This window comes from Macaca fascicularis, chromosome 2 (assembly GCF_037993035.2).
Source record: "Macaca fascicularis isolate 582-1 chromosome 2, T2T-MFA8v1.1".
NCBI classification, from domain to species: domain Eukaryota; kingdom Metazoa; phylum Chordata; class Mammalia; order Primates; family Cercopithecidae; genus Macaca; species Macaca fascicularis.
The window spans coordinates 106,499,038-106,526,574 of record NC_088376.1 but is presented as its reverse complement, the minus strand read 5'-3'; the positions used below and the strand labels follow the sequence as shown (position 1 = coordinate 106,526,574).

The following is a 27,537-nucleotide window of genomic DNA, read 5'->3' as shown; positions in this document are numbered from 1 at the left end:
GTACAGGGGAAAGGCAGAAGTTCGGAACATCATTATCTGTGACAATGAGGGAAGGAAATTCCCATGGCTATGGGGCTGAGACAGAACTGCTGAGAATCAAATAAAAGTCAGTCAGGGACTAAACATTGGTGCCTCAAAATATGACCAGAAATATACATCAGGAGTCCCTAAAATGTTGTGGAAAAAATAACTTTATCTATCCAACATTCTGACATAGATAAGGGAAGAATCTGTGAGTGTGGTGGTACCTGTTATCCCCCCCAGGGTAAATCAAATCAGGTTTTATGATCTACCAAATGGTATCATCAATTGGCCAAATGTTCTCCAATGCTCGCCAACAGGGCAACATGCTACACTTCTCCCAGGCCCTGGACTAGCAGAGGTCCTTATATCCTCCCCAAAACACTCTGCTTGTCTGGCTTTTTTTAGAGTGTTGAGGACTAACTAACCTCATCCCCAGCATTTCCCTCCTTTTCTGCTTTGCTAATTATTTGTAATGTTTACAACATAAAGAGTCCCCTTTGAGGAGAAGAGCCTAGTTGCATTCATCTTTGTGCAAGACATGGTGCTTATTAGAGGAAGAGGAGAAAAAGTAAGGGTTGAGGATTTTTTTTAAGATTTTGACTAACAATAGTGAATTCTCTTCTGATAATCTACAAACATCTTGCTTTCCTAGAACATAAGCACTCACCAAAGGGTCCTGCAATCCTTAGGCCAGCTAAAGGGTTAAAGGGAGTCAATGCTGCTCCCAAGGCTCTGATCCAAACTGGAATTGGTCTGTCTTGATCAGCAAGGTCTGGTCGTTCAGGGAAGCCCCAAGGTTCCACTAAAATGAGATGATTAACCCTGTTGGGGGAAAGAACAGATTTAAGTTCATTTGGTAAAATCACCCTAAGTCTATAAAGAGCTAGCATGATTTATAAAACAAAGGTAGAATGAACCACCTTCAAAAATCTTCACGTTAAAGACTAATGGCGGAACAGGTCGTATTATGCTCTTATCCTGTGTAAACTTTCGAGATTCAGTAGGATCTAAGCGGTGTATGGTAGAAAGAGGGCTTTATTTTTAATATATCTAAATGTGGATAATAAAAGATGTATAGAGTACACAACTGTGTGTTTATTGAGAAAAAGAAAAAAGGGCATTTGTTATTTAAGTTACAATCTGGGAGATGATGTAGATCACTGGCTACTCAGAAAAATCCAATGGTTCCATTTATATCACGGCTGACACTGCAAAAATGGCCAAAGATCAATATCTCATTCTTTTTTATTTATTTATTTTTATTTTATCTTATTTTATTTTGAGACAGAGTCTCGCTCTGTTACCCAGGCTGGAGTGCAGTGGCGCGATCTCGGCTCACTGCAACCTCTGCCTCCCAGGTTCATGCCATTCTCCTGCCTCAGCCTCCTGAGTAGCTGGGACGACAGGTGCCCACCACCACGCCTGGCTAATTTTTTGTATTTTTAGTAGAGACGGGGTTTCACCGTGTTAGCCAGGATGGTCTCGATCTCCTGACCTCGTGATCCGCCCGCCTCGGCCTCCCAAAGTGCTGGGATTATAGGCGTGAGTCACTGCGCCCAGCCCAATATCACATTCTTATAAAATAGCCTCAGATACCAACAATAGTTATCTCCTATGAATCAACCATCCTAAAAATTTAAGTGAAGTTAAGGACTTAAAGTGGGTTCAAAAGTACTTTAAATTAACTTTTCATAAACATGAGGATAACGTAATGTGGACTGAAAACACTCCTTAGTTTGGGATTCTAGAACTGTTGAAAAAGAACACGTCTATCTACCTTATCCATGATTTCATGCTATACTAACATTAGATTCTGTTCCCAATTCTTTCCCAATTTTCTTTTTCATTGACCAAGAGATAGAAAATCTTTAGTACAACTTCATATACAATTATTTCTTATTGTTAATCATTTTAATTTTTCCATCTTATGAAACTTCTTCCCAATGAAGGAAAACCAGAACTATCAGCAGTACTTCCATGTAGTTGCATCATACTTTATACATCATAAAGATTCTAAACAAAGTACAAAGATCCTTCTGAAACAATACAATGTTCAACTGTAACCAAACCAGCCAAGAAATGCCAGCCAAAAATCTCCCAAGGATAAACTGACAATGACTCTAAAGTCCCTTTCCTAAGTTATAACTGAAACAGAAAGGTAAAGAAACTAAAACATGGGCACAGATGGTACTATTCCTCATATAAAATCTATTCTATTATTGTTGTCAGCATGCATAAGAATGAGTTAGTAACAGGTCCATACTGTTGACTGCTTTTTTTCAGACAGAAAGCTTTAGAGCACAGAGCTCTATGGTCCCTTAGAGAATATTGGGTGCAATCTTTCATCTTAGATAAGAAGGAAGCTGAGATGTACTACAAGATCTGCTCTGGTATATAACATTAGTTAACACAGAACTAGGGCTGAAACCCACATTTCTCTACTCCAGCATACTAACAGATGCTGACAAGGAATTGGGCAGAAGGCTTTGTTTTCTAAAAATAGGCTAGTCAACGTAAGATTGACATATCAGTAAAGGTAAAACTTAACCTTTATTAACTCTCAAGGTCGGTCCTAATAGTATACTCTAGATTTCACAGCACTGAGAACATATGTAGACTATAACCATAAAGATGTATGAAGATATGTGATAAATGAGTTTCATATAATTATGAAGTATGCCTTCGCAGCCTAAAAATTTCATATGAGAACATTTTCTAATAGTGTATCAGAAAGAGGTTGGAAATGAGTGTTTTGCCTTGGTTTTTTTTTTTTTTTTTTTTGAGACAGAGTCTGGCTCTGCCGCCCAGGCTGGAGTGCAGTGGCCGGATCTCAGCTCACTGCAAGCTCCGCCTCCCGGGTTCACGCCATTCTCCTGCCTCCGCCTCCCGAGTAGTTGGGACTACAGGCGCCCGCCACCGCGCCCGGCTAGTTTTTTGTATTTTTCAGCAGAGACGGGGTTTCACCGTGTTAGCCAGGATGGTCTTGATCTCCTGACCTCGTGATCCGCCCGTCTCGGCCCCCCAAAGTGCTGGGATTACAGGCTTGAGCCACCGCGCCTGGCCTTTGCTTTGTTTTTTAATGGCAAAGACTCTCTCTTATATTTTTACCACTTCCTAAATTCCTTTTTATTTTTTATTTTTTGAGATGGAATCTCACTCTGTCGCCCAGGCTGGAGCGCAGTGACGCAATCTCAGCTCACTTCAACCTCTGCCTCCTAGTTTCAAGTGATTCTCCTACCTCAGTCTCCTGAGTAGCTGGGATTACAGGCATGCACCACCACGCCCAGCTAATTTTTGTATTTTTAGTAGAGACGGGGTTTTACCATGTTGCTCAGGCTGGTCTCAAACTCCTGACCTCATGATCCACCCACCTTGGCCTCCCAAAGTGCTGGGATTATGGGCCTGAGCCACTGCACCCGGCCCTAAATTCCTTTAATTACAGCCCACAATAAGATGTGGGGTAGGGGAAGGAAGAGGCCTAACAGGTATGAGTGGAACTAACGAGACAGCCACCTAGTTGAAAGCAGCAAAGATTCATGTTAAGAAACAGCCACTATTATTCACTATTGATTTACTTCCCAAAGAGAAAAATGAACTCTTCATTAAAACATACCCTACCCTAAACAATTGTTAAATTTTTGTCACAAATTTGTTAATGGATCTTGCTCAGTCTGCTCTAAACTCTTTCTGACCTGCTAACCCAAAAACAGGAGGACAAAGGAAAACTTGACAGAAGTCTCATCTGTCTCTAGGTGACTGTTTTTGCCTTAGTTCTGGTTTGCCTTTTAAATACGATCTTCAAAATTTCATCCCTAGGTGAAAATGCCAGTTTAACAAAGTATGCAAAGTATATATACTAAGGCAGATGACCTTTCAGTTCCTTTTTGAAAAGGAGTGAATGTCCCTACAATTGCTCAGTTCTACTGTCCCTACAATTGATCAGTTCTATGTCTTCATAACCTAGTATGAGGCTTAGCACGTGGCAGATGCTTGGCAAACATTTGGATTAATATCCTTTTCCATGTTTTCTTTTGGTCCTAGTCTATTAAGCATATACAAATTTTATAAAGTATAATCATAGCATAAGCATATCCAACTTGATTTTTCTGGTCCCCCAGATGACATCAGAACATCACTCCTATTTATTAATCTCATTATTCAGTAACAAAATCCATTTAGATAGTCAACAACCAGTCTAGTCTTTTCTAAATAAAATTATACTGTCTGGAACAGAAAAATAAATCATAAGCATTGAATATTGGCCACAAAATTATATTAATATATGTGTGCATGGGTGTCTGAAACAAGTTTTGTGGGGTGATACAATTGTATTTTTCTAATCCAAACAATATAGAAGGGCTATAGTAAAAAAAGTTTGAACATAATTTTTTAAAACTCTACAACATCTAAACTGTAGTTAACTGTAGTTATATATCATCTGCTTCTACTACATGTAAAAACCCCAGAAAATAATTGTTCCTTATTTTTGGTTTTAGGTATTTTAAATAAGATAGACCACGCAAAGCACCCAGGTTAGTGGCTATCAAAAGGTAAATATTCAGTAAATGTAAGCTAGTTACAGTAGCAAGAATAGGAAGACTAGGAAGACTACAAGAGTAGAATTTATTCCAGGGAACATGGAAAGACAGGTATTTATTCTTCAGAAGAGCTTGATCACAGGTGACTACAACGTTGCACCAGACCAAGGTCCCAGGCTCTCTTCTAACCTCTACTTCTAGTAAAAATATTATCTCCTCACTTGATAGGAGTTACTGGGCTTTAATGTACATCTAAACTATAATTAGCTAAACTCTACTCTTTAATATTCCAGAGAGGGTTCCCTGCTGGGATTGTTAGTTCACATTTAGGGTAAAGAATGGGTCCAACCAGACAGCACATGCGAGTCATCCTATTAGACATCCTTGTCAAGAACCAGAGACTGGTTTAAACCACAAGAAAAATAAAGAACCAGCAGAGCAGGAACAACAGAACAGCTCATCAGTTTTGAAATATAAAAAGGCATTCTTCTTAACGTTAATCATTAGAATTGGCCTTGAGTTTGAAGATGGTGAGCAGAGTACACCCTTAAGGGCAAAGCAGTGGACAATACCTGTACCAACACACTGGGACCTGATTTCACTTGGTCTAAATGCTAACAAGGGTAGATAAGCCTGACCTTCATGAGATTTAAAGACAGCCACCAATCGGAAATAATGCAACAAGAACAACAGTCAGGTCAGGCGTGGTGGCTCATGCCTGTAATCCCAACACTTTGGGAGGCTGAGTTAGGAGGATCACTTGAGGCAAGGGGTTCAATATCAGCCTGGCCAACATGGTGAAACCCCGTCTCTACAAAAAATACAAAAAAATAGCCAGACGTGGTGGTGCACGCCTGTAATCCCAGCTACTTGGGAGGCTGAGGCACGAGAATTGCTTGAACCCAGAGGCGGAGGTTGCAGTGAGCCAAGATCGTGCCACTGCACTGCAGCCAGGGCAACAGAGCAAGACACTGTCTCAGGGAAAAAAAAAAGCAGCAAAGAAAGGAGAACAATCAGACCTAGGATCAAAATGTATAAAGGAATTTAAGGAAAATAATCAGAAAGAACGCTAGTCAATGCACAAAGGAGGCATTTGCAAAATGAAGTCAGCCCAGGTATTTCCCATTGGCTCCAAGCCACCGGAGAGAGAAAAGGGAAGGCCTGGAGAACAAAAAACTAAATAAATACCTTCAACTTCGAATCAAGTAGAACAGTTTTTCCTAGAACAGCAGAGGGCCAACAAAAATTGCTCAACTCCATTCTGTACAATCAGAAGACAGAGCCAGGCAAAAGAAAAGTATTCAAGATAAAATTATTTAAAAACTTTTCAGTAGAGAAATAAAGACTAGTCAAAACTTACTCTAATGTAACTCGGAATAGATCTCTTTGCTAAACACTTTCTAAGTTAAAGTTTCTATAATCTCCTTTTCCTTAGTTTATAACAAATATCTTCAAAATACAGATAGTCTTTTTAATGGGGTCCTGAGCAGCAGGGGCCAGAAGGAAAGGAAAATTAAAAGAGAAAAACTGGACCAGGCACAGTGGCTCACGCCTGTAATCCAAATGCTAGCAAAAATTGATCAGCTTTTATTTGTTCTTTAGAGTAAGAATCCTTCTTAAACAAGTGCATTAAACTAGGCATTTTCATTCTTCTCCTCAAACTGTCCTATAAAAGTAACAAACGGAAGAATGGAGCTGCCCATAAAAGACAAAGACTGAAGTAGGTATGGCTTGGAACACTAAGTCCCAACAAATAAAACAACGTTGTTTTTGTGTTTTTTCCCTCCATGCATTAAACAGAAAGTAAGGAGCTGTCATTTTACTTAAAAGAAAAAAATAAAGATTACATTTGCAACACCTGAGGAAGCAAAGAACAAAATAACATTATCAGCTGGGTGCGGTGGCTCATGCCTGTAATCCTGGCAGTTTTGGAGGCCGGAGGATCACTCCAGGCCAGGAGTTTGACACCGGCCTGGGCAACATAGTGAGACCCCCCATCTCTACATAAAATTTAAAAAATTACCCAGGCATGGTGGCACACCTGTAGTACTAGCTACATGGGAGGATTGTTGAGCCTAGGAGGTCAAGACTGCAGTGAGCCACGATTGTGCCACTGCACTCCAGACTGTGCAACAGAGTAAGACCCTATCTCCAAAAAAAAAAAAAAAAAGTAACATTCTCAAAGTCCACTATCGAAAAAAAAGAGACAAAAGAGGCACAGTGAGTGTAAGAAATGATCTGAATTTCATTTGATCTCCAGACCACTTTTTCCCTCCTCTTAGCGTTCCCCCCACTCCCACCAAAAGTCTTTCTGAAACTCAGAGATTCATTTCAATCTCATGACAGCATAATAAAAATGCTACTGGATCAAAAGCAAGCTGGATGAGCACTGAGTATGTAGTTCGGTAACTGTTGATACCAAGCGGACTGCTCTGTTGCACCAGAGAAAGCATGTGTGTGCTGCAAAGAAGCTTCTCCAGCTCAGGTGAAACATTCCAGATCACACAGAAGGCAACCCTGACAACTACCCCATCTGCTTAGTGGGAATGCCAACTTCAAGACACACCAAACACTAAACATCACTTAATATGAAGTTTGCTATAATGGTGAACACTTATAGTATTCAGTCCTGTTTAATCCTGTTTAATGTTTGGATCTGTGAGTCTACTGAACTATTAACTATCAGATCATCTATGTAAATTTGTACAAATTTGCCCAACCAGGATCAAGCAGAAAAAAATTCCTTTTAATAAAAAGTTAACAAATATAAGCAACATTATTAGTAATATGAATAAACATGTGGACAGCAAGACCAAAGGGCACCAAAGGAGACGATGCACCTTGCAGAAAAGACAAGAGCTACTCATTTTTCCCTGTCCTCTCCATTTAAAGAGAAGTGCTTTCCAGGGAAGCCATACTGAACAGCAATGAAGGAAAAAAGCAAGGGAGAAGGGGAAGCCCGTGAGATTGTTAATTCCAGTCTTCCTATATTATATGCTACAATGGGGTATTAATCTGGTCTATTAGAATAGGGAAAAAATAAACTATAAAATTTTACTTTTATTTAGTAGATTTAACACACTTCTAAACTAACTAAAGTTGTTGGTTTAAATGGCTGGTCAATTTGTTTAATTCTGTAAAATATTCATGTATGTTATATATACATATATGTGTGTGTAAATGTTAGAAGAAACATGCTAATACCTTTCTCTCACATATACATGTAGAATGATCTCTTTATTTCCACTGTAACCTGTTTTTATGACATAGTAACTTAACATGTAGATTAACTGGGCAAAAGGCATGAAACTGAAATCTTTGCCTGCTTATGCTTGCATATCTGAAACTAATTTTTCTCCCAAAAATAAATTAGAAAGATATGACATGACCAGTTCTTATCTCTTGATACTTCTGTGCAAAATGGAAAGAGAAGAACAGAGAAAAGAACAAAAAATTGTAAGCTAAAAGGTGAACTTAGCTTATAATTCTCTTTTTCAAAATCACCTATTCAAGAAATATTTACTAGGCAGCCACTATGTGCCAACCATGGTGTTCTGACTGACTGGACATAATCATGATTGGAGATATCTGAAAATCCAGAAAACATCATTATTTTGAAATTAACCTGTATTTAATAATTTAAGTTTTATGCAGTTAAGAATATAAATTTGAATATTCAACAAACTCCGTACAGTTCAAAATTTTGTTGGCAACCAGTCAAATTTAGACAGGCTAATTATTTCAAGCATTCTCATATCCATCTACTGCTACTACTTATGATTCTTGGTCCTGATACAGTACTCTAGTTTTATTTCTAGCATTAGACACAAACATTCAAAAACCATTTTCTAAAATATAATCAATCCAATGCAGGAATCACTAGCTTTGTTTTTAGATACCTTTTGCTATTCTCTTTTATAGCTGTTTTTAAAGTGTTGATTCCCTTCTGAATCCCTGAAGCTTCACCCCCTATTTCTTTAGAGCAGTTCACAATTGAAAATGAAACTCTTACCAACTGAAACTCTTACCAACTGACCTTATCAGTAGAGAGCTATGAAGGGTCAGGATTCTAAGACTTAGGGTTTAATGACCAAGGTCTAGCCTGCAGAGTTCCATGTCACATCTCCAGAGAATAAATACCACAAGACAGACACAGACATAATACACACTTGATAAAAAACAAAGGAAGTTCAACTCCCACAAATAGCCCTGTTGACTTGTACCAGAAAGGCATCCACTTCCTTCTCCTTTCACCATAAATGCAGATAGGTGTTTGTCACTAAGACACAATAAAAGAAAGTAACCCCAGCCGGGTGTGGTGGCTCACACCTGTAATCCCAACACTTTGGGAGGCCAAGGCAGGTGGATCTCCTGAGGTCAGGAGTTTGAGACCAGCCTGGCCAACATGGTAGAACCCTGTCTCTACTAAAAATACAAAAATTAGCTGGCATGGTGGCAGGCTCCTGTAATCCCAGCTACTCGGGAGGCTGAGGCAGGAGAATTGCTTGAACCCGGGAGATGGAGGTTGTGGTGAACCGAGATACCGCGCCACTGCACTCCAGCCTGGGCGACAGAGTGAGACTCTGGCTCAAAAAAAAAAAAAAAGAAAAGAAAAGAAAAGAAAGAAAGTAACCCCAAAATGCCAACCAGGAGAAGAAAATTTGCATTTCTTTTTAAAGAACAGGTCCACCAGTTGACAGGACTATTACTGTCTAGCACATATAGGACCATGAGATCAGAAAAATCAGGTGTAAATGCTAAAGTTTAAAGAGTCTATAGAGAAAAAGTGGCTGTTCCAGAGGAAGAGAACCTCAGGGACACAGGGCTGCTGCTTCACCCATCAAATTCTGTGTTGAACACACACCCAGAGTTATGCAATGGGGCGATCTTATAGGTATATACAGAGACTCTGAAATGACCATCATCCCATGTCTCACTCACAGACCTCAAAGTCAAAATCAGTTGCAAATTTGGATTTAAAAATCAGTCCAGTGGAAAAATACACTGGCAACACAAAAATGCTATATTCATTTTTTGTTGTTTCTTTCCAAAAGATGAATGTTTCTCCTGTTTTCTTAGCACTTAAATGTGACCTTCTCTCACAGTAGTAACATGAATAATAGAAAACAGCATTTAAAAATAAGGTAAAGAGGCTGGGTGCAGTGGCTCAGGTCTGTCATCCCAGATCACAGAGGGGAGGCCAAGTGGGGTGGATCACCTGAGGTCAGGAGTTCAAGACCAGCCTGGCCAACATGGCAAAACCCCATCTCTACTAAAACTACAAAAATTAGCTGAGTGTGGTGGCATGCACTTGTAGTCACAGCTACTCGAGAGGCTGAGGCCTCTCGAGAAGAATCGCTTGGGCCTGGGAGGCGGAGGTTGCAGTGAGCCAAAATCACGCCATTGCACTCCAGCCTCAGTGACAGAGCGAGATTCTCTCTCTTAAAAAAAAAAAAAAAAAAAAAAAAGACAAAGAAAGGAGATGATGCTAGAAAGACTTTGAAGCAAATATTCATTAATTCAATGTTTTATAATGAGAAAGGTTAGGGTATGGTATAATAAAAAACCCTGGGATATATGCTATGAAGTTATATTTTCTATAGTTTAGATAAAAGAAAACTAAAGGTTAGATGTTAAGTGATTTGCTCTAAGTCATAAAGCTAGCACTAGTACCTACATCTTCTAACCTTCTGGTTTCCCCTTACAGCTTACTATAACTTAGAAAACATTAGACAAAGCCTGCTGGATCCATAGATTTAACGATAATAGTAACAAATAATTTTTACTTGTGGCTTAAAATTATACATTAAAGTTTCTACAGTTCTAAGTTTAACAAATAGAAAGCCCTTTCCCAAGCCTAATAACATGTAGTACATGTAATAGGAAGATCTGACACGATTATTTCAGCTACTATATTGGTCATCAGTTGTGGTGTGGTCTATAGGGTCCTTTAAGAGAATGTCTGCCTTGTAAGGCTCGACACTAAAACCACCAAAGATGAGAACTAGAGTCTGGTACTTGGAAGCACAGTTTTAATCCCACTCTTCTGTCACCACCACTTACCTTGATGGGTACTTCAGCGAGTAAGCAGCAGCCAAGAATCCACCTAGGTTGTGCCCAAGCAAGATCATTTTGTCCAATCCGAGGGCACATCTCCACTCTTCAATGGATTCCACAAACTGATTCTCCACTTCTTCTGCGTCACTGTCAAACCTGGGTCTACTACTTCGTCCAAAACCCAATAGGTCAAAAGCATAGACAGGTCTGTTGGTGCAAAGATCTCCAAAATTCAGTGCCCAGAGCCCAAGACCTCCTCCAAAACCATGTAGAAGGACAAGTGGAGTCTTATTTGAAATATTATGAGAGAACTTCAGTGTCCATATTTTATTTCCATTAGATATACGAACAGGTTCTTTTTTGTATGTGCAAGGGACACCTAATGAAAACATAAAAAAGAAATTCTGCTTCATTTTATTACTTCTGAGAAGGGAAGCATTCTCAGAGCAATCAAAAATTACAAACCATCTAGTATCCAATCTCATGATTTTAGCTTTTATTGCCAGCTATTTTTTAAAAGTACACATTTTATTGAAGTAAATAATTCTAAATGACTATGTTTCAAACCTAAGGGGGAAGACCTACCTCAGACAAAACTCAAGTAACCTGTGGTCAAGGTCTTTGGCAAGTCATATTACCTTCTAACTTCTTTCCACATCTATCAAATGAGGGTATTATACTCCTAGAAGTGAACAGGAACTTAGTGGCCACCAAATCCATTATTTTAAGGTCTCTAGCTTTGCAGACAATTTGTAGAATACTGTCAAGTGTCCTACAATTTCAAGGTGGTATTCTTTTGTTAACTTTGAGTTGAAGTCAGACTCAAAGGCATCATTTTTCCTTTAAAAGTAATCATGAACCTAGGGAAGGATTAATGGTATCTATATTAAACACATAAGTGAAATATTAAGTCATTTCAAAGTTCAGTAGAAAAAAAGTTGACAAAGTATTGTAGGAACTCCTCAGCATGACACACCAGGTAACTTGGGTCCAACTCTAGTAATCTCCCAGAAAAAGCAAATAGTCACAATTTTAAAGATCAAAGCTCTTTTTTACCTTCAATGCTGTGGGACTAAATACTTTAAACACTCCCAAAAATTGCCTAAAAATGAAATTAAATTTGAAATTCACTTATATTTAACTATCAACTGAATAGCTGCATTTCAGATATACCCCTTAATTATTTATGCATATTCATATACAGTAGACAAAACACTGAAGAAACAGGAGTTTCTGCCTTTTAACCAAAGAAATAATCTCAGGTTTTGTATCCATATAGTGGCAGCAAAGAAGAAACCTAACATTCATTCAGATTATTAACAGAGCACATGCCCTCAAGTTAGGGGAAATACCATTAGTTTAGAAAAGGTGCTACTTTGGCTTAAGTACCAAGCCAAACCACTTCAGCATTTTGAACACATACGTCTTGTGTATTCCCATAAAAACCATCTGTAAAACTATCAGATAACTCATTCCACAGTAGCTTACTTTCATGTCTGATAAGCAGAGACCAATTCACATTCCTATTTGCATCCCTAGAACCAAAAGGAAGGGAATCAACATGTTTGTTAGATGCATGAATTGAGAATCTAGCACCTCTTTTTATCTCCTGATAAGAATTTTTTTATTTTGGTAAATCACAATGACAACTTTCTCAGTTTTGTAGAGAGCAAGTTTACCCAAGTACATGGAATAAAAGTTCATTATGTTAAAAATCTGTGTAATAACCAGGTGTGGTGGCTCACGCCTGTAATTCCAGCACTTTGGGAGGCAGAGACGGGTGGATCACCTGAGGTCAGGAGTTCGAGACTAGCCTGGCCAACATGGCGAAATCCCGTCTTTACTAAAAATACAAAAATTAGCTGGGCATGGTGGCAGGTGGCTATAATCCCAGCTACTCGGGAGGCTGAGGAAGGAGAACTGCTTGAACCCAGGAGGCAGAGGTTGCAGTGAGCTGAAATTGTGCCACTGCACTCTAGCTTGGGTAACAGAGCAAGGCTCCGTCTCAAAAAAAAAAAAAAAATTCATGTAAGATGGCTAATTATCCCTTCCTAAGGATATATACAGTTATGGTCACTGACTCCTGAATCATTCAAATGCACAAACAAATCCATTAGTGGTAAAGAGAATGAAAAACAGACATGTACAAACATCTGCACCTACATACAAAAATAACACATGAATGTGAACGGTACTACTTAATCTACTCCTTTAAGTAGAATCAGCAAAACAAAATTGCACAATAAATACCACTGCTTAGAACTATACCCACAGATACCTTGGAATGCCCTGATGGTACAAGTTTGGATAAATTTTAGTGCTCATAAGAAGGAAAAAAAAGGGCTTCCACACCACTATAAATACAGAATCCTAGAATGCTAGAACTAGAAGGAATTCTAAAGACCCCTTCATTTTACAAAAATCCTACCCCTTCATTTTACAAGAAATAAGAAGCTCAGCAAAGTGACTTGTCCCAGATTTTGTGGCAGATCTGGGCCTAGACCAAGTTACCTGGGTCCAGTCTAGTACTTTCACTATACAAGGCTGCATGCTCTGAAACACCTAGAATCTGTTCTCAAAGCATAGTCTCAAGCATAGTCAGGGGGGTGTCCCTGAGACTCTTTGAGGGGATCCAGGAAGTCAAAACTATTTTCATCATAATACTTATAATACTAAGACTTAATATTTTTCACTCTCATTCTCTAGTAGGTATACAGTCTTCCAGAAGTCACATATGTGATTACCCATCAGACTGAAAGCAGAAGCAGCAACCTTATGTCAAGCTAGACATAAAAGAGATTTGTAAACATGTAAACAATGTTACTCTTCTCATTACATATTTTTTGGAAAGTATTTATTTGTTTTTTTGGTACAAACTTTATTTTAATCTGTAATGGGTTTGTTACCATTATTTTTAAAGAAATTAATAAACATTTTTGATTATTCAATTTTAATTTCTAATTGAATTAGAAATGGTAAATATTGATAATAAGCCCATAAACAAATCTCCTTGGGGTCCTTACTAATTCAAGAGTATAACAGGGGCCCAAGACCAAAAAGTTTTAGAACTCCTACCTGCCAGCCCCCAACATTCATTTCTGTACTTTCTAATGACAAGGAAAAGGAAAAAAAGTTATCTTGCTGACAATGAACACACCACAAAATCTTATCTCTAGTTTCGGGGCAATGAGATATATCGGACCTATCTTAGTACACAGTTCATTTAACTTACAAGAAGAAAGCCTTACATTTTAACATCTTCTCTTCAGCTTCTTTAAGGTGTAATGTAGACGTAGGGCACCACGTAGGGAGCCAGCCAGTTAGCCATCCTGACCTAGAGCACCAAAAACAAAATACAAATAGGTAAGTTCATGCTCTTCTCAACTACCAACTGTCACATGCACAGAAGAAAGGCAGCACAGGAAATTTACTACCTGTTTGATGGTGAAGCTATGTGTGACAAAAGTGACCTAACATGCACAAAACATGGTGGTAAGTACTGGGATACAGATATTCAACTTCAGCCTGTGTACTTACAAGTAGATCTCAAAGTCTACCTTATTCATGGATAGTCAGATTCCAAATAAACAAAAAGAAGATAAAATGGGCAGAACAAGAAAACACAAAAAATACATTCCTCCCCACTGCAAGACAGCCTCTTATTAGAGTAGAAGTGCAAAAAAAGTTAAAGACCAGGAGTAGATTCATTTGAATGACAGTTTCACAGTGAATATAAAAGGTACCTCTATAGGGGTTGAGAAAAGAGACGCCTTATTAAAATCTGAGATCTATCATATTTGGGGGAAAAAAAGGCTTCAAATCTCATATGAGTAGTAACATACCCCTAACACAAATGTCAGGGGCTGGACTGTGTACAATCTCCTTGGGGTGAACTGGTTAACTGTTAATAGAAATACAAAAAAGCTTTGGGTTTCAGCAAACAGTAGATGAATAGAATGACCAAAGCATCCACTGGAAGACAGCACAACAAAGAACAAGGACGCAGATCTGAGGCAACTAGCGAGGAAAGGCTTGGGGGACTGCAGCTGACATACTTTGCTTGTAGCCAACAAAGGAGAGGGTGAGCCTCAACTCCTGGCCTGGCAGCTACAAACCAAAAGCTTATTGTAATAACCTGACATAATGTAGAGCTTCAGCAGTCATTTGACAGTTAGCAAGGGCTGGGTACATGACTGGTATTATTTAAAATGAGAACTCTCTGATGAAAAAGAAATGAATTAGAAGAGGAAAAGTAAACTACTGCAGAGTCCAGATGAGAGGTAAGGGCCCAATCCAAGGCTTTGGCAACAGGCATAGAGATAAGAAGATGTAGTCACAGAATATTTAAAAAGGAAAACAGGTTGGATTTGATAATTGGTTGGATATAAAGAAGGTATAATAAGGATTCCCAGGCGTCTCTCTTAGGGTACCACTATAATGACAGACAACACAAGAGTTAGAATAGGTGTGAGTAGGAAAATATGTTAAGTTTTGGAAGTGTTGTGATCCAACACCCAGCTTTCTAACCTTTGTACATTCATCCTACAATACTTCCCTTCCCTGTAGAATTTATCTGGCTATTATGTATAACAGGTACTCAATAAATAATGTTTGCTGAATGATTAAGTCACTCACAATCCAGGAGATCTCAGTCCAAATTATCCCCATTTCATAGATGTAAAAACTGAAGTTCAGAAATGTTAAGCACCAAGTCCAAGGGTATACAGCTAGTAAGTAAGTGACACAAGCAGAGATTTGAGTTTGATTCTGAGCCACTCCAAAGTGCTTTTTTCTCAAATGACTACCTTCCTTAAAATGTCTGAAGAGTTGTCCATTACCTACAGGATAAAGTCTATATTTTCTTGGACCTGCACAAAAGGTACTTTGCAATCCATCCACAGCCTACCTCCATCCCATCTTTTCTTTTCTTTTATACATTGTACTTTTTCCAGTACCTCATAGCTCCCAAAATTTCACATGATTATGTGTCTCTATGGCTTTGCACAGCTCTTGTAAATTACCCAGTCTCAAGTACTTCTTTATAGCAGCATGAGAATAGACTAATACACAGGCCACTAAAATAAAAGAACTCATGATTTTTAGAGGTTAAAAACAATAAACTATCATTAAGATGAAGCTCTTTTGTTCTTGACCAGACATTAGGTCTATATTTAACCATAAAAATATGAACTAGTACCAACATGAAATTACTTACAACTCAATCTCATCCATTGTCTTAAACGAACATCCCTCAAACCACATCACAATTATTTGCCAGAGAGAATCAGAGGTCAATTGAAAAAAAAATTACAGTGAAATGAAGTATAATCTACTATTGCTCCAACTGATATCACAGACAAATTGGGGCAAAGAAAACACAAATACATTCTTTGCATTTAAAAAGGATGCTTTTTTTAAGAAACAACATTCAAGAAATAATTCAGACACTGAATACCTACCATGTACAAAGCACCAGAGTTTAAAAAGTTACATACCAGCCTGTAATGGAAGAATCATGCCTACCTCCATCAACTTACCACTTACCACAAAACCAGCTTTCAAACAATGGGACTGTCTGTCCATGGATTTCCCTCCTAGTGACCAGCTCAACTCAGAGAAGGGGCAAAACATGTTTTCATGTTTGTAAGCTTACATTACATTTTATACTAAAAAATTACATCTTCAACCATACGAAGAGGCACCAACTCTTTTCAGGTTTTTAAAGAAGCATCTTCATCAAAACAGGTGATTTTTTTAAAGTGGGTTTTTTTCTAACAGAAAAATATAGATTTAACAAAACATAGCAAGATATTCTCACCCTTAATGGAATTGTAAAGACAGCACTCTTCCCCTAAGCCCTGATGTTTCTGTCCAGTTTTACTTTAACCAGATGGTTAAATGTTTTACAGAAACTATCCTCTACTTCTTTGAGACACTCTACAGGATTAAGTGTTATACATATAATAGGCTCCAAGGAACACATCCAATGAGTAAAAAGCAAGGGCCTATCTTTTCCATCCTTTAGTTGATTCCTGTTTGTTCAAAGGTCCCATACCTTACCTTGCAACCTCTATTGCTTCAACCCTCTAAAACTTACCCATCCAACTCTACCTCCTGTCTTTGGGGTAAAGTAATCTCACCTTCAAAGAGACCCTTTGCCCCCTCCCCAGTGGAATCCTATGTCATTCAGTGTTGTTCAGCATTCCTAGGTTTAAATATATAGAAGACTGGAACTAAGGACACAGGACTGAAGCTTGTCAGATATCCTGCCATTCTTCTGAGGTCACAAAATTCAAGGTAACAACTAAATTCACATAGACCACCTATAAAACAGTAAACTAGATTCAATGCCTTTTTCTCATAGCTTTGGAAAATAAATAGAAAAGCAAAACCTAACTTCTCTATTTTATTTAAGGAGATAAGCAATAAACACTATCATCCATCACTGAGGCCTAAATTCAACAGTGACCAAAGTGTCAACTATAATACAAAGAAAAGCCATTCACCACAGGAACTATAGCTTTCTAATAGTAAGCATCTATGACATGGGGAAAGCTTACCAATGCAAGCCAAAAAGTTTTCTACACAGCCCCATCAGTTGGGCACTTACCTTATTAGCAAGGCAAAGGATACAAGGCCTAAAGCATCTATCTAATCACAGAAACAAAAACAAAACAAAACAAAAAAGGATCCTTGTTTTATAACCATTGTAGTGTAAACTGAGAATCTTTTTAGTGAGCAGACTTTTGAGTAAGAAAAGTTATAAAAGATCACATCAGAGGTGACAATTCTAAGGAAAGCCAAGTAAGATGTGCTTAACATATTTTAATAGAGTATATTTTACCTAAGAATCTGACTTTAAGTGTCCTGAGTGAGAGACAGACACCACTCTTTCCATTAACTTTTTACCTAATCTGTTAAAAAAAAATTACATTGTACTTATACCCTATACCACCAACACTTAAGTTTCCTGGTAATCTCTGTTTTGTTCTTTAACATATCTGACTATCTATACTATTACCAAACCTGAATTGCACAATCTATAAATATTATGAAACAGTGAAAGAGGTTTCAAAGATTCTGAAGAAAATATGCAGAAATCTGGCCAGTTTCCACACACTCTTGGCCACTTAAATAACATTTCTAATTAGGTTATAAGTAAAGAGGATTTCATTAAAATTTTGTTTAAAATGGCCTCCATTCCTATTCTAGTACAGTTGAGAGAGAAAAATCATATAAACTTATTATTGCTCTTGATAAACTAACCTAAGCACAGTATTCTATCTCATTTAAAGAAACCATGAGGCTTTGATTTTTATTATAAATATCCAAATTAATTACAGGTATGAATATATATATATTTATTTATATTTACACTTATATTTATCTGAGATACTTCCTCAACCAATGACTAAAAACTTCCAAATTGGAAACTGTAACACCTGGGTAAATAAAGACCTTTCTTGGGAATTTACTTTTTAAATTCTATTCTTGGGAAGGAGAAAAAGAAAAGAAAAAAGAGGTCTTTGGGAGGTTGAGGTGGGAGGATTGCTTGAGCTCAGTCAGGAGGTCAAGACCAGCCGCCTGGCACATGCTTGTAGTCCCAGCAACCTGGAGGGGGAATACGGGGGCTGGAGGGCAAGTTGCTGAGATGGCAGGATTGCTTGAGCCCAGGAGGTTGAGGCTGCAGTGAGCCATGATTGTGTCATTGCACTCTAGCCTGGGCGACAGAGCAAGAACTTGTCTCCAAAAAAAAAAAAAAAAAAAAAAGAATATGGTCTCATACAGCTACAATTTAAGTGACTAACATGCCATTTTATTTTGGATAAATGATACTTAAGTGATTCAAATTATCAACGACAACCCAGGCCCTCTAATATATGTTAACACACTAATTAATATTCTTTTAACTGCCCCCCCCCACAGATTTCTAACCTGTAACTTTTAAAGACACAGAGTGGTAGTATAAGTGTTTTAGACAAGTCATGTGCTGGTAACACTTATCTCCCCATTGTTTCCTACCTTCCTTCACACAGTAAACAAACCATTTTAGAGTCACTTATATGACCTCATTATCAAACACACTTGAAGAAGCCTCATGTGTAGTCTGCTTAACAAGTGAGTTACATTTCTTTGCATCAGTTCTAAAATAAGTTCATTCACTAGATAATAAAGAGAAAAAAACTAAAAATCCTAGGTCTCAAACTGAACAATCAGTTTTAATGAATCATCTCACCACATGATTTTTTTTTTTAATAACTCACAATCAGGAGTGGGCATTACAGAACCATGAGATTAGACTAAAAACCTAACAATTCGTCAAAGCAATGTTTAAGCCAATATAATGTTTCAAGAGGAAGAACTGAGCTTTTTATATCGTTTAGGAGCAGGAAGGTAAAAATAAGATCATGGTCTGGACATGTTAAATTTGAGGAATCAGTCACCAACATCTGACAATTGGAAACATTACCAGAGTACAGAAGAGGGCTCCAGAAAGAAAATGAGATCTGAGTCATCTCCACAGACGAGATAGTTCAAGGAGTTTAAGTAAACAAGACAAAAAATAAAAACAAGGGTGATGACAGAATCCTGGAAAATGACTACATTTAGAGAATGAAAAAAAAAGGGAGAAATGAATAAAAGTATTGTTGCTCTCAGGTAAGATAAAAGGCAAAATGTCATTAAGACCTAGAATGTCTAATAAGAGTTTCAAATAGTAGTAGCTATCATTACAGTAACAAACACCAAAAAGGACCCAAGAAGAAGTACTGAAAAAACTAGAAGGCCATTGGGATGCGGCAGTGAAAAGTCTTGTGATTTTTAAGATGTCAGGTGGCAAAGGTTTGGGAAGGAGAGAAGGCAGCAGAAAGGCACATATCTTGCCAGTTTTTAAAAAGATTAGATAGAGAAATCCACTCTCCTATCTCCAAGGCAAAGACCTATATTCACAGTCTAATGTAAACCCAGAGGGGAGCTAGCAAACAGACTGAAGCAGGGAGGGGAGAGAAAAATCCCTTATTTATACTTTATTTATAGCATTTGATGATTTCCATGGCGTAAATACTCCCACCATGGCCAATTTCAAGCTGCCAACGGTTGGCAAAATTCCTGAAAATTTAGCAATGGCTTGCTGGTACAAATCAACTCCAGCGCACAACTGCAAATCACCTCTTTTATGGTCTACCCTGCAACTGGGCAATTCTGTGACAGCTTTCCTCTCAACTCAATTGTCACTTAATCATTCTCTAGGATAACTTAAAGCAATTCACAGAAGTCTACTCTACTCTCATCACTTTTAGCTTTCTCAACTGTTCTGCAGCTGAAAGGGGTTGGATGTTGAAAGCAAAATGGATCCCAGTATGCCTGTCTTCACTAAGTGCCACAAAGTAAAGGACAAGAATCATATTCAAAAAGCCATCAGATGACCATTTTATAACTTTCCTTTGTTAATGTCATCTCCCTATCTAAACCTCAAATGTTTTAAGGTTAGGGAACTGTATTCAAAACAAGAGCCAGACATCCCACGAGTCCCAATTCCAGTGACAGGCAGCAGAGATACAGGATAAGCATCTTAGATTAAATCCAGACACCTGAAAGGGTTCCACTCCAGCCCTGCTACTTGCTGGCAGACTGTCAGCAGCCCTTCCAGTGGTAGTTTCAACTGCAAAATGGGAACAATAACATCCAGCACACAGGGTCAACCTTGGACTTCACAGGATCACTTCTAGGGATAGTCCCTAGACACCGCTAAAGCATATTGCCAAGAATACCAGGGAAGCCCACTTCTGTCTAGAAACTGGCTAATCAGCTGCTAAGGATTTTTTAATCATCTACTTCCAATGACCTCCAACCATCACTCCAAGCCATAAAACCCTTTCACGATTGTGTCCTGGACTTCCAGGTCCCACTACATCAAAACCAAAGAGTCCACCTGAAAGTAGTGTCAAGAGTCAAAAATGTTGTGACAAATCAGATGAGAACACAACCTACCAATCAGGTTCCTACTTGCGTCCACATAACATTCAACATTTCACCTCAATGCAACGAGGAAGTTCATCAACAAACCTCAACAAATAAACAAAACTCAAGAGAATAACTTCGTTTCTAATATTTCACAATTTTTCCCCATGACATCTTTCCAAATATCCCTGTCTTCATGGTACTCCATATTCTATCATTTAGGTTATGCTTCCTAGGCAAATTTCTCCAGAGGTCTGAAGTAGAACCGATGTCAAAAAATTAAATATATATGGGGGAAGTTTACTTTCCAATATAAATGACAGGTCTTGAGAAACAAGGCAATAATCTCCATAACAATTATTCCACTCATTAACTACTATTCTTCTACTAACAAATGCAAGAAGTCATTTAGGTGTAGAAAAGAATAAACTCACTACACCTGTATATCAAAAAGTTTCAGACTAGACATCTGCCCTCCAACTTCCAGTTTCCTATACATTATGTGTTTCTTCTAAGGCACATGCAACACACACTTCGCCAGTAAAACCAGAATAATCCCAGAAGCGCAAACAAATAAGGGACAGTGGAGCTTGCAATCCAAAGACCTTTATTCGAAAGATGAATTATCACATTTGAACGTGGTATCTCTATTTTAAGGGCTAACTTTCTTTCTATGAAGTATCTGAAACCCACAGCCATACACCCACTTCCCTAACTTCTTCTCCCCTCCCCCCTTCTCGGCACCCCTGCCCTCCCGCCGCTTCCCGGGCGAATTCGGGCCTCTAATACCCCCCCAAGGAAGCGCCGCCCCTTCCCACGGCTACGGGAAAGATCGCCCAGCGGCCGAGGCTGGACAGAGCACAGGTAGTACCTGTAGACGGAAGCCGCGCTGGGAGGCTGACAGAGACACCCGGTCATTTCCCGCGCCTCGCAGTCAGGTGCAGGGTCTGCCGGGCACCGCCCGCCGGCCGCACTGGGACAGGCCGGGTCCCTTGGCAGAGCCCGAGCCGGTGCGGCCGCCGCGGCCAGCTCAGTCGCCGGCCCGCGGGGCGGCTTACACAACAACGGGGCGGACCCTCCGCGCGGGGTCAAGGCAGCCTCCCGGTGCGGCCGGAGTCCGGCTCAGACACCTCGCGGCCCCGGCGCTGAGGGGAGCCTATCCCGAGCAGAGCGGCGCCGGGACGCCTCGGGGCGCCGCGCGGAGTCATGCTGGGGCGAGGAAGCGGCCGGTCATCGCCAGGCGGGCGGCGAGTCCTTGGTGCTGCCCGCTGGGCCTAACCCGGCCCGCGCGGAGGGTGCGCGCCGGAGACGCATAGAAGCCCCCTGCCCTCTGCCGGCTGCGCTTACCTCTCTTCGGTGTCGGCGGAGTCCACCTCCTCCTCCTCCGCCGCCATAGCCGCCGCCGCGCAAGCGCCGGAACTCGCCTCGAAGCCGGCTGACAGGCCGACTGGGCCGCCCCAGGTCGGCGCTGCACTTAAGGCCGCGCGGGCCGCCCGCGCATGCGTCTTCCGCGCCCTAGCACGGCCTGGCGGAGCGCCCGCGTTTGCGCGTGCCCGGCCTTGCCTCCGCCATCCCCAGTCAGCGCGCACGCGTTCTCCAGCCCGACGCCCCCGGGTGTGAGTGCGGGGCCGGACAGTCAGCCCAGAAGAACTGGTGAGACTCACCCGACTGAGTTAGGTGATAGCTAATTTGAATAATGACTGTATTCATGCATCATCCTGTCAGTGTTGGCTGTCAGGTGGCACCTTGGGGGCGGAGGTGCGTCCAGTCCTGGAAGAGCCTAGCTAGTGTCCGATAGATGGTGCAGTGGCGAATGAAATGCCGTAATCGAGGTGCTGTGTGGCCTCCCGGGCCTCCCACCAGCCCTTCCCCGCGGGTTGAGGGGCCGCGGGGAGAGGGCGACTCACAGGAGCCTTCAGTCAGTTGAGCACTGCTCTAGGTGCTGGTGTTACTGTAGTGTCCCAAACCAGCAATTTCCCTCCCACTCAACCCTCTAGATACCTGGGAGGGTGAAAAGAGTAGGTGTTGGCCGGGCGCGGTGGCTCATGCCTGTAATCCCAGCACTTTGGGCGGCCCAGGCGGGTAGATGACCTGAGGTCGGGAGTTCGAGACCAGCCTGACCAACATGGAGAAACCCTGTGTCTACTAAAAATGTAACATTAGCCAGGCGTGGTGGCGCACGCCTGTAATCCCAGCTACTCGGGAGCCTGAGGCAGGAGAATCGCTTGAACCCGGGAGGCGGAGGTTGCGGTGAGCCGAGATCACGCCACTGCACTCCAGCCTGGGCAACAAGAAGGAAACTCCGTCTCAAAAAAAAAAAAAAAAAAAAAAAAAATCGATGTTTAGGTAGTTAGAGTTATTGAGGGGAAATGACTAACCTAAATAGAAGTATTTCTTGACCTGTTTTAAAGCTTTTTAACCATCAGGTGCAACCTGCTTTTGTAATTCTACCACCCACTACTACTCATTCATTTGTGTTTCATGTGTATCTACTATGGGCTCACTTTGTTCTAGGTGCTTGAAAACAATTGGTTGAAATACGGCTCCTGTTTTGATAGATCCTATGCGAATACATTAACCTTTATTTTAGACTCAGTTCATTGCTCTCCTTCCCTGACTCTCCTCCCTCTTTTTCTCTCCTCTGAGCCCCACTGTAAACGTATCTTTATCGACCATCTAGCTGTCAGATTCTCGGCCTTGCGTAATTGTTACAGCTTTTTAATAAACATTATCGAGTATCTTTCCAACTACACGAGAAAGTCCTCTAGGATAGGAATGGTGTCTTCTGTAATTTAGAGGGGGGAAAGCCACTTATAATCTCTTAGGCATAGTAATAACTAGTAAATTTTTTATTGTGTTTGATCTAATTCATAAAATGTTTTAGGGAAGACCAGAACATATAAAAAACATTTTTATAGGAATTCCTGGTTGTTTTATGAAAGGGCCATATATGCAAAGTGACCTCCAAATGCAGAAGGAGCTGAGAAACTAAAGAATGAAGCAGACAAATCCAGCTTGTCAGTAAAAGGTGATTTATTAGGGAACTTATGGACAGAAGCATGGTCTTGGACAGCAGCAAGACAGGTAAATCTCTGTGCTGTTACCCTCCCAGACCAAGGTTGTTTTGACTTAAGGGCAGATAGGTAAGTATGTGCTCTGATATAATTTGGATGTTGTCCTCTCTAAATCTCATGTTGAATTGTGACTTCCACAACTCCAGTCTAGGCTGGAGTTAAAGGTGGGGTTTGATGGGTGGTGATTAGATCCTGGGGGTGAATTTTCGTAAACGGTTTGGCGCTATCCCCTTAATGCTGTCCTTGCAATACTAAGTTCCTGTGAGATCTGGTCGTTTAAAAGTATATGGCCCCTACGCCTCACTCTCTTGCTCCTGCTCTAGCCATGTAAGATGCCTGCTCCGGCTTTGCCCTCCACCATGAATAAATGCTCCCTGTGGCCTTCCCAGAAGCCAAGCAGATACCAGCACCTGTCCAGCCTGCAGAACCATGAGCCAATTAAACTTCTTTTCTTTATAAATTACCCAGTCCCAGATATTTCTTGTTTGTTGTTGTTGTTGTTTGTTTTTTTGTTTGTGTTTTTTTTTTTTTTTTCTAAGACGGAGTTTTGTTCTGTTGCCCAGGCTGGAGTGCAGTGGTGTGATCTTGGCTCACTGCAACCTCCACCTCCCGAGTTCAAGCAATTCTCCTGCCTCAGCCTCCTGAGTCACTGGGATTACAGGTGCCTGCCGCCACGCCGGGCTAATTTTTTGTATTTTTAGTAGAGACAGGGTTTTACCACGTTGGCCAGGCTGGTCTTGAACTCGTGACCTCAAATGATCCTTCCTCCTCTGCCTCCCAAAGTGGTGGGATTACAGCTGTGAGCCACCGTACCCAATCGTATTTCTTTATAACAATGTAAGAACAGCTGTCACATGTTCTTATAAAAGGAAAATAGATAAAGTAGAAAACTTGGAGGCCTTCCCAAAACTGGGGTTACTCAGAAATCAACATTGTGGATTAGCATCCAAGATGAAGTTACTTTAGCTTCCACAAGAATGTTGTCAGACATTTGTAGTATGTCTGATCCCCTACAATCACACCTCTCAGAGTGTTTGTTGAAGACCCTGCTGCCTGGAACACAGTCTAAGCCCAGTGGTACTGAGTCCAGTAATAAAACCCTAGGATTTTGCAGCAACTCCTGCAACACTTTGGTCTTTATGGACCTGGAGCCTGCTGCACAGTCACGAAAAAAGAAAAGAAAGAAAAAAAGAGAGAAAGAGATCATTGATCCAATGCTAGAGTTTATGCAGAAACTGACAAGCAGTGCATAGGACTATAGGACTTCATGATCTTCCTCAACTCTGGGAGTAGCTCTGGCCCAGGCTTCACCTTGCTGCTGATGAAGAGTCATCTTCGACAATGGCAAGAAATCCAAGCTAGAATTGGCCATCCACCCATCCCCTGAGTGTTGCCAGCAATGATGGAACCCTGCAACTCTATCCTGACCACTATGGAGCCCTTGGACTGTGTCTTCTTGGGAGACAATGGACCAATACATGTCATTGCAACCTATACCCCAAGGGCCCCACATACTTGAACCACAGCTTGGACCAGACTTCCTCCATCACTACCTCCCTGAACTTTGGTGGTGCCCTGAAAGCAGACCTCTCAGAGTTTTAAGGCCAGCTTGGTCCCTTACCTCCAAATTAACTCCTTTTTGTGACCTACTAACCAGTTACCTGGTTGAGCAGTGCTTACTTTTGGAGATTGCCGGTACCTGCTTTGTACTCTCCAGTCAGATGGCCAGATATGACACTGAACAAAGCAAGTACAGAGTTTGCTCTGCATGTTCTGCCCCAGGGTTGTAGCCTAAAGACTGAATGCTGCCATTGTCCCACCAAGACCAAGTGTGCCATACTCTTGGTTGATGACTGGTGCCCCACTGGGTTCAATGTTGGCTTTAATTTCCAGCCCTCCAACAGCAGTTCCCCAGGGAAAGTGCTGAGCAATACCACAGCCATCACAGGGGCGCGGGCCTTTATCACAAGCCTGCCAAGCAAGCACTTACAAACCAGAATGAGGGTGAGGACATGGAGAAGGGGATGTTTTATGAGGGCTTCAGTGGCCTGGCTGCTTTGTAAATATTTTTTGGTTTTGGTAGAGACAGGTCTCACTGTGTTGCCCAGGCCGGTCTCAAACTCCTGGCCTCCCAGAATGCTGGGATTTTACAGGCATAAGCCACCATGTCCAGCCTGTAAATATTTATAAAGAAATGCTGTAATAAAACATATTGAGAAATCAAATGGGGCAGGGAGATAAGAAGGACACAGGATGATAAGGGAAAGTAGTAGCTGGGTCAAGGGAAGGGCCTGAAAATCAGCTGTAGTGACTTTTCAAAAAAAAAAAAAAAATCACATGACTTTAGGGCTTCTTGGACTCTAATCTGCATGCAGACTTCCTGTGGATCATGTTAAATTGTAGATTCTGACTCTGTTGGTCTGTGGTAGAGCCTGAGATCTCTATTTCTAACTAGCTCCTAGTTACACCTGTGTTCCTACTGCCAATCAGCAGACTACCCTTTACGTAATGAGCTCTGGAGCAGCCCTGTCCGCTAGAACATTCTGTAATGATGGAGATGTTCTAGACCCACACTCTTGATACAGTAGCCATTAGCTACATGTGGTTGTGAGCATCTGAAATTTGGCTAGTGTGACTGAATTTTGAATTTTAATTAAAATTTAGAAGTCGTACGTGGCTAGTAGCTACCATAGTGGACAGCAAGGTCTACATCTCTTAATCCTCATCTATAAAAATGAGAGTTTGGGCTGGGTGCAGTGACTCATGCCTGTCATCCTAGCAGTTTGGGAGGCCAAGATGGATGTATTGCTTGAGCCCAGGAGTTCGAGACCAGCCTGGGCAACATGGCAAGACCCCATCTCTACTAAAAGTAAAAAAATTAGCTGGGTGTAATGGCATGTGCCTTTGGCCCCAGCTACTTGGGAGGCTGAGGTGGGAGGATCCTTTGAGCCCAGGGAGGGCAAGGCTGCAGTGAGCTGTGATCATGTCACTGTACCCCAGGCTGGATAACAGAGTGAGACCCTGTCTCCAAAAAAAAAAAGAGAGAGAGTTTGAGACTAGATAATTCCCGAAGTCCCTTCTAGTATTCTGTGGTTCCAAGTTGTTTTTAAGATGTGTATGGGGTGGGGTAGGGTCGGGGGAGAATTGACAGATATTAAAGTCTAGAGTAAGGCATGAGGAATTGAGAGCTCCACATAGTTGAATGGAGGAATGAGGAAGAGGAGCATGGTGCCCTGGGGGCTAGATCCTAGAACTCAGTGGTAGAGCTGCCCTCCAGAGACAAGAGATTCTGATTAACTAATAAGCATTAACTGAACTCTCAGAACCAGAATAAAAGACCTTCTTGAGTGGGACACAAATGCCAGGCCATAAAGAAAAAGAGTGATTAATTTAACCACATCAAAATCTAAGACATCGTGTGAAAAAAGGCACAATAAAACTGCAAAATATGGAACAGATTAGAAATCTATTTGAACATGTTAAGAAACCAAGGCTTTAATATCTTCGATATATTTTAAAAAATAGAAAGTAGATGAAAAAAGCCTTCTCAGAGGAGAAAACCCTCAAGCCATAAACAGCTGCAAGATGCTCAGACTCATCAGTGATCAATTTACTCATCGATATAAAAGGCTGATGCTGCTAAATATTGGCAAGGCCATGGATCAGTGGGGAATGTCCCTACCTATTTGGTGGAAGTGCAAATTGGCACAGCCATTTGGAAAGCAGTTTGGGAGATCTGTTTTAAAATGTAAAATCAATGTACTCTGTCGTCCAGGAATTTAACTTCTGGGGGTCTGACCTTTCTCATGTGCACATAGAGACACATCAAAGGATGTTTGCTTCAGTAGTCTAATAGCAAAAAAAAAAAAAAGAAAAATTAATAA

The 27,537-nt window shown here is 40.7% G+C and overlaps 1 protein-coding gene and 1 long non-coding RNA gene across 8 annotated transcripts in view; one reads left to right on the top strand and one right to left on the bottom strand.

Moving 5' to 3' along the window:
• Positions 1-22,028, bottom strand: part of ABHD5 (abhydrolase domain containing 5, lysophosphatidic acid acyltransferase) — a 30,726-nt gene extending 8,698 nt beyond the window's left edge. For 5 of the 7 annotated variants that reach the window (XR_012431060.1, XR_274608.5, XR_012431062.1 and 2 more), the window contains exons 1-4: positions 21,927-22,028; positions 13,868-13,953; positions 10,626-10,998; positions 692-846 (exon numbers count right to left, since the gene is read on the bottom strand). Coding sequence is in view for 3 of the 7 variants with exons in the window: in XM_005546818.5 (XP_005546875.3) it covers positions 692-846; positions 10,626-10,998; positions 13,868-13,953; positions 21,927-21,973 (661 nt within the window). In the remaining 4 variants the exon portion in view is untranslated. Of the gene's footprint in view, positions 1-691; positions 847-10,625; positions 10,999-13,867; positions 13,954-21,450 lie in introns of all 7 variants that reach the window. The other 2 variants (XR_012431061.1, XM_015445729.4) reach the window with 2 other exon arrangements.
• A 1,530-nt stretch (positions 22,029-23,558) lies between these two features.
• Positions 23,559-24,116, top strand: LOC135969708 (uncharacterized). The gene is made up of 2 exons (XR_010585103.2): positions 23,559-23,663; positions 23,977-24,116. It is a non-coding gene; the product is annotated as an uncharacterized lncRNA (long non-coding RNA).
• The last annotated feature ends 3,421 nt before the right edge of the window (positions 24,117-27,537 follow it).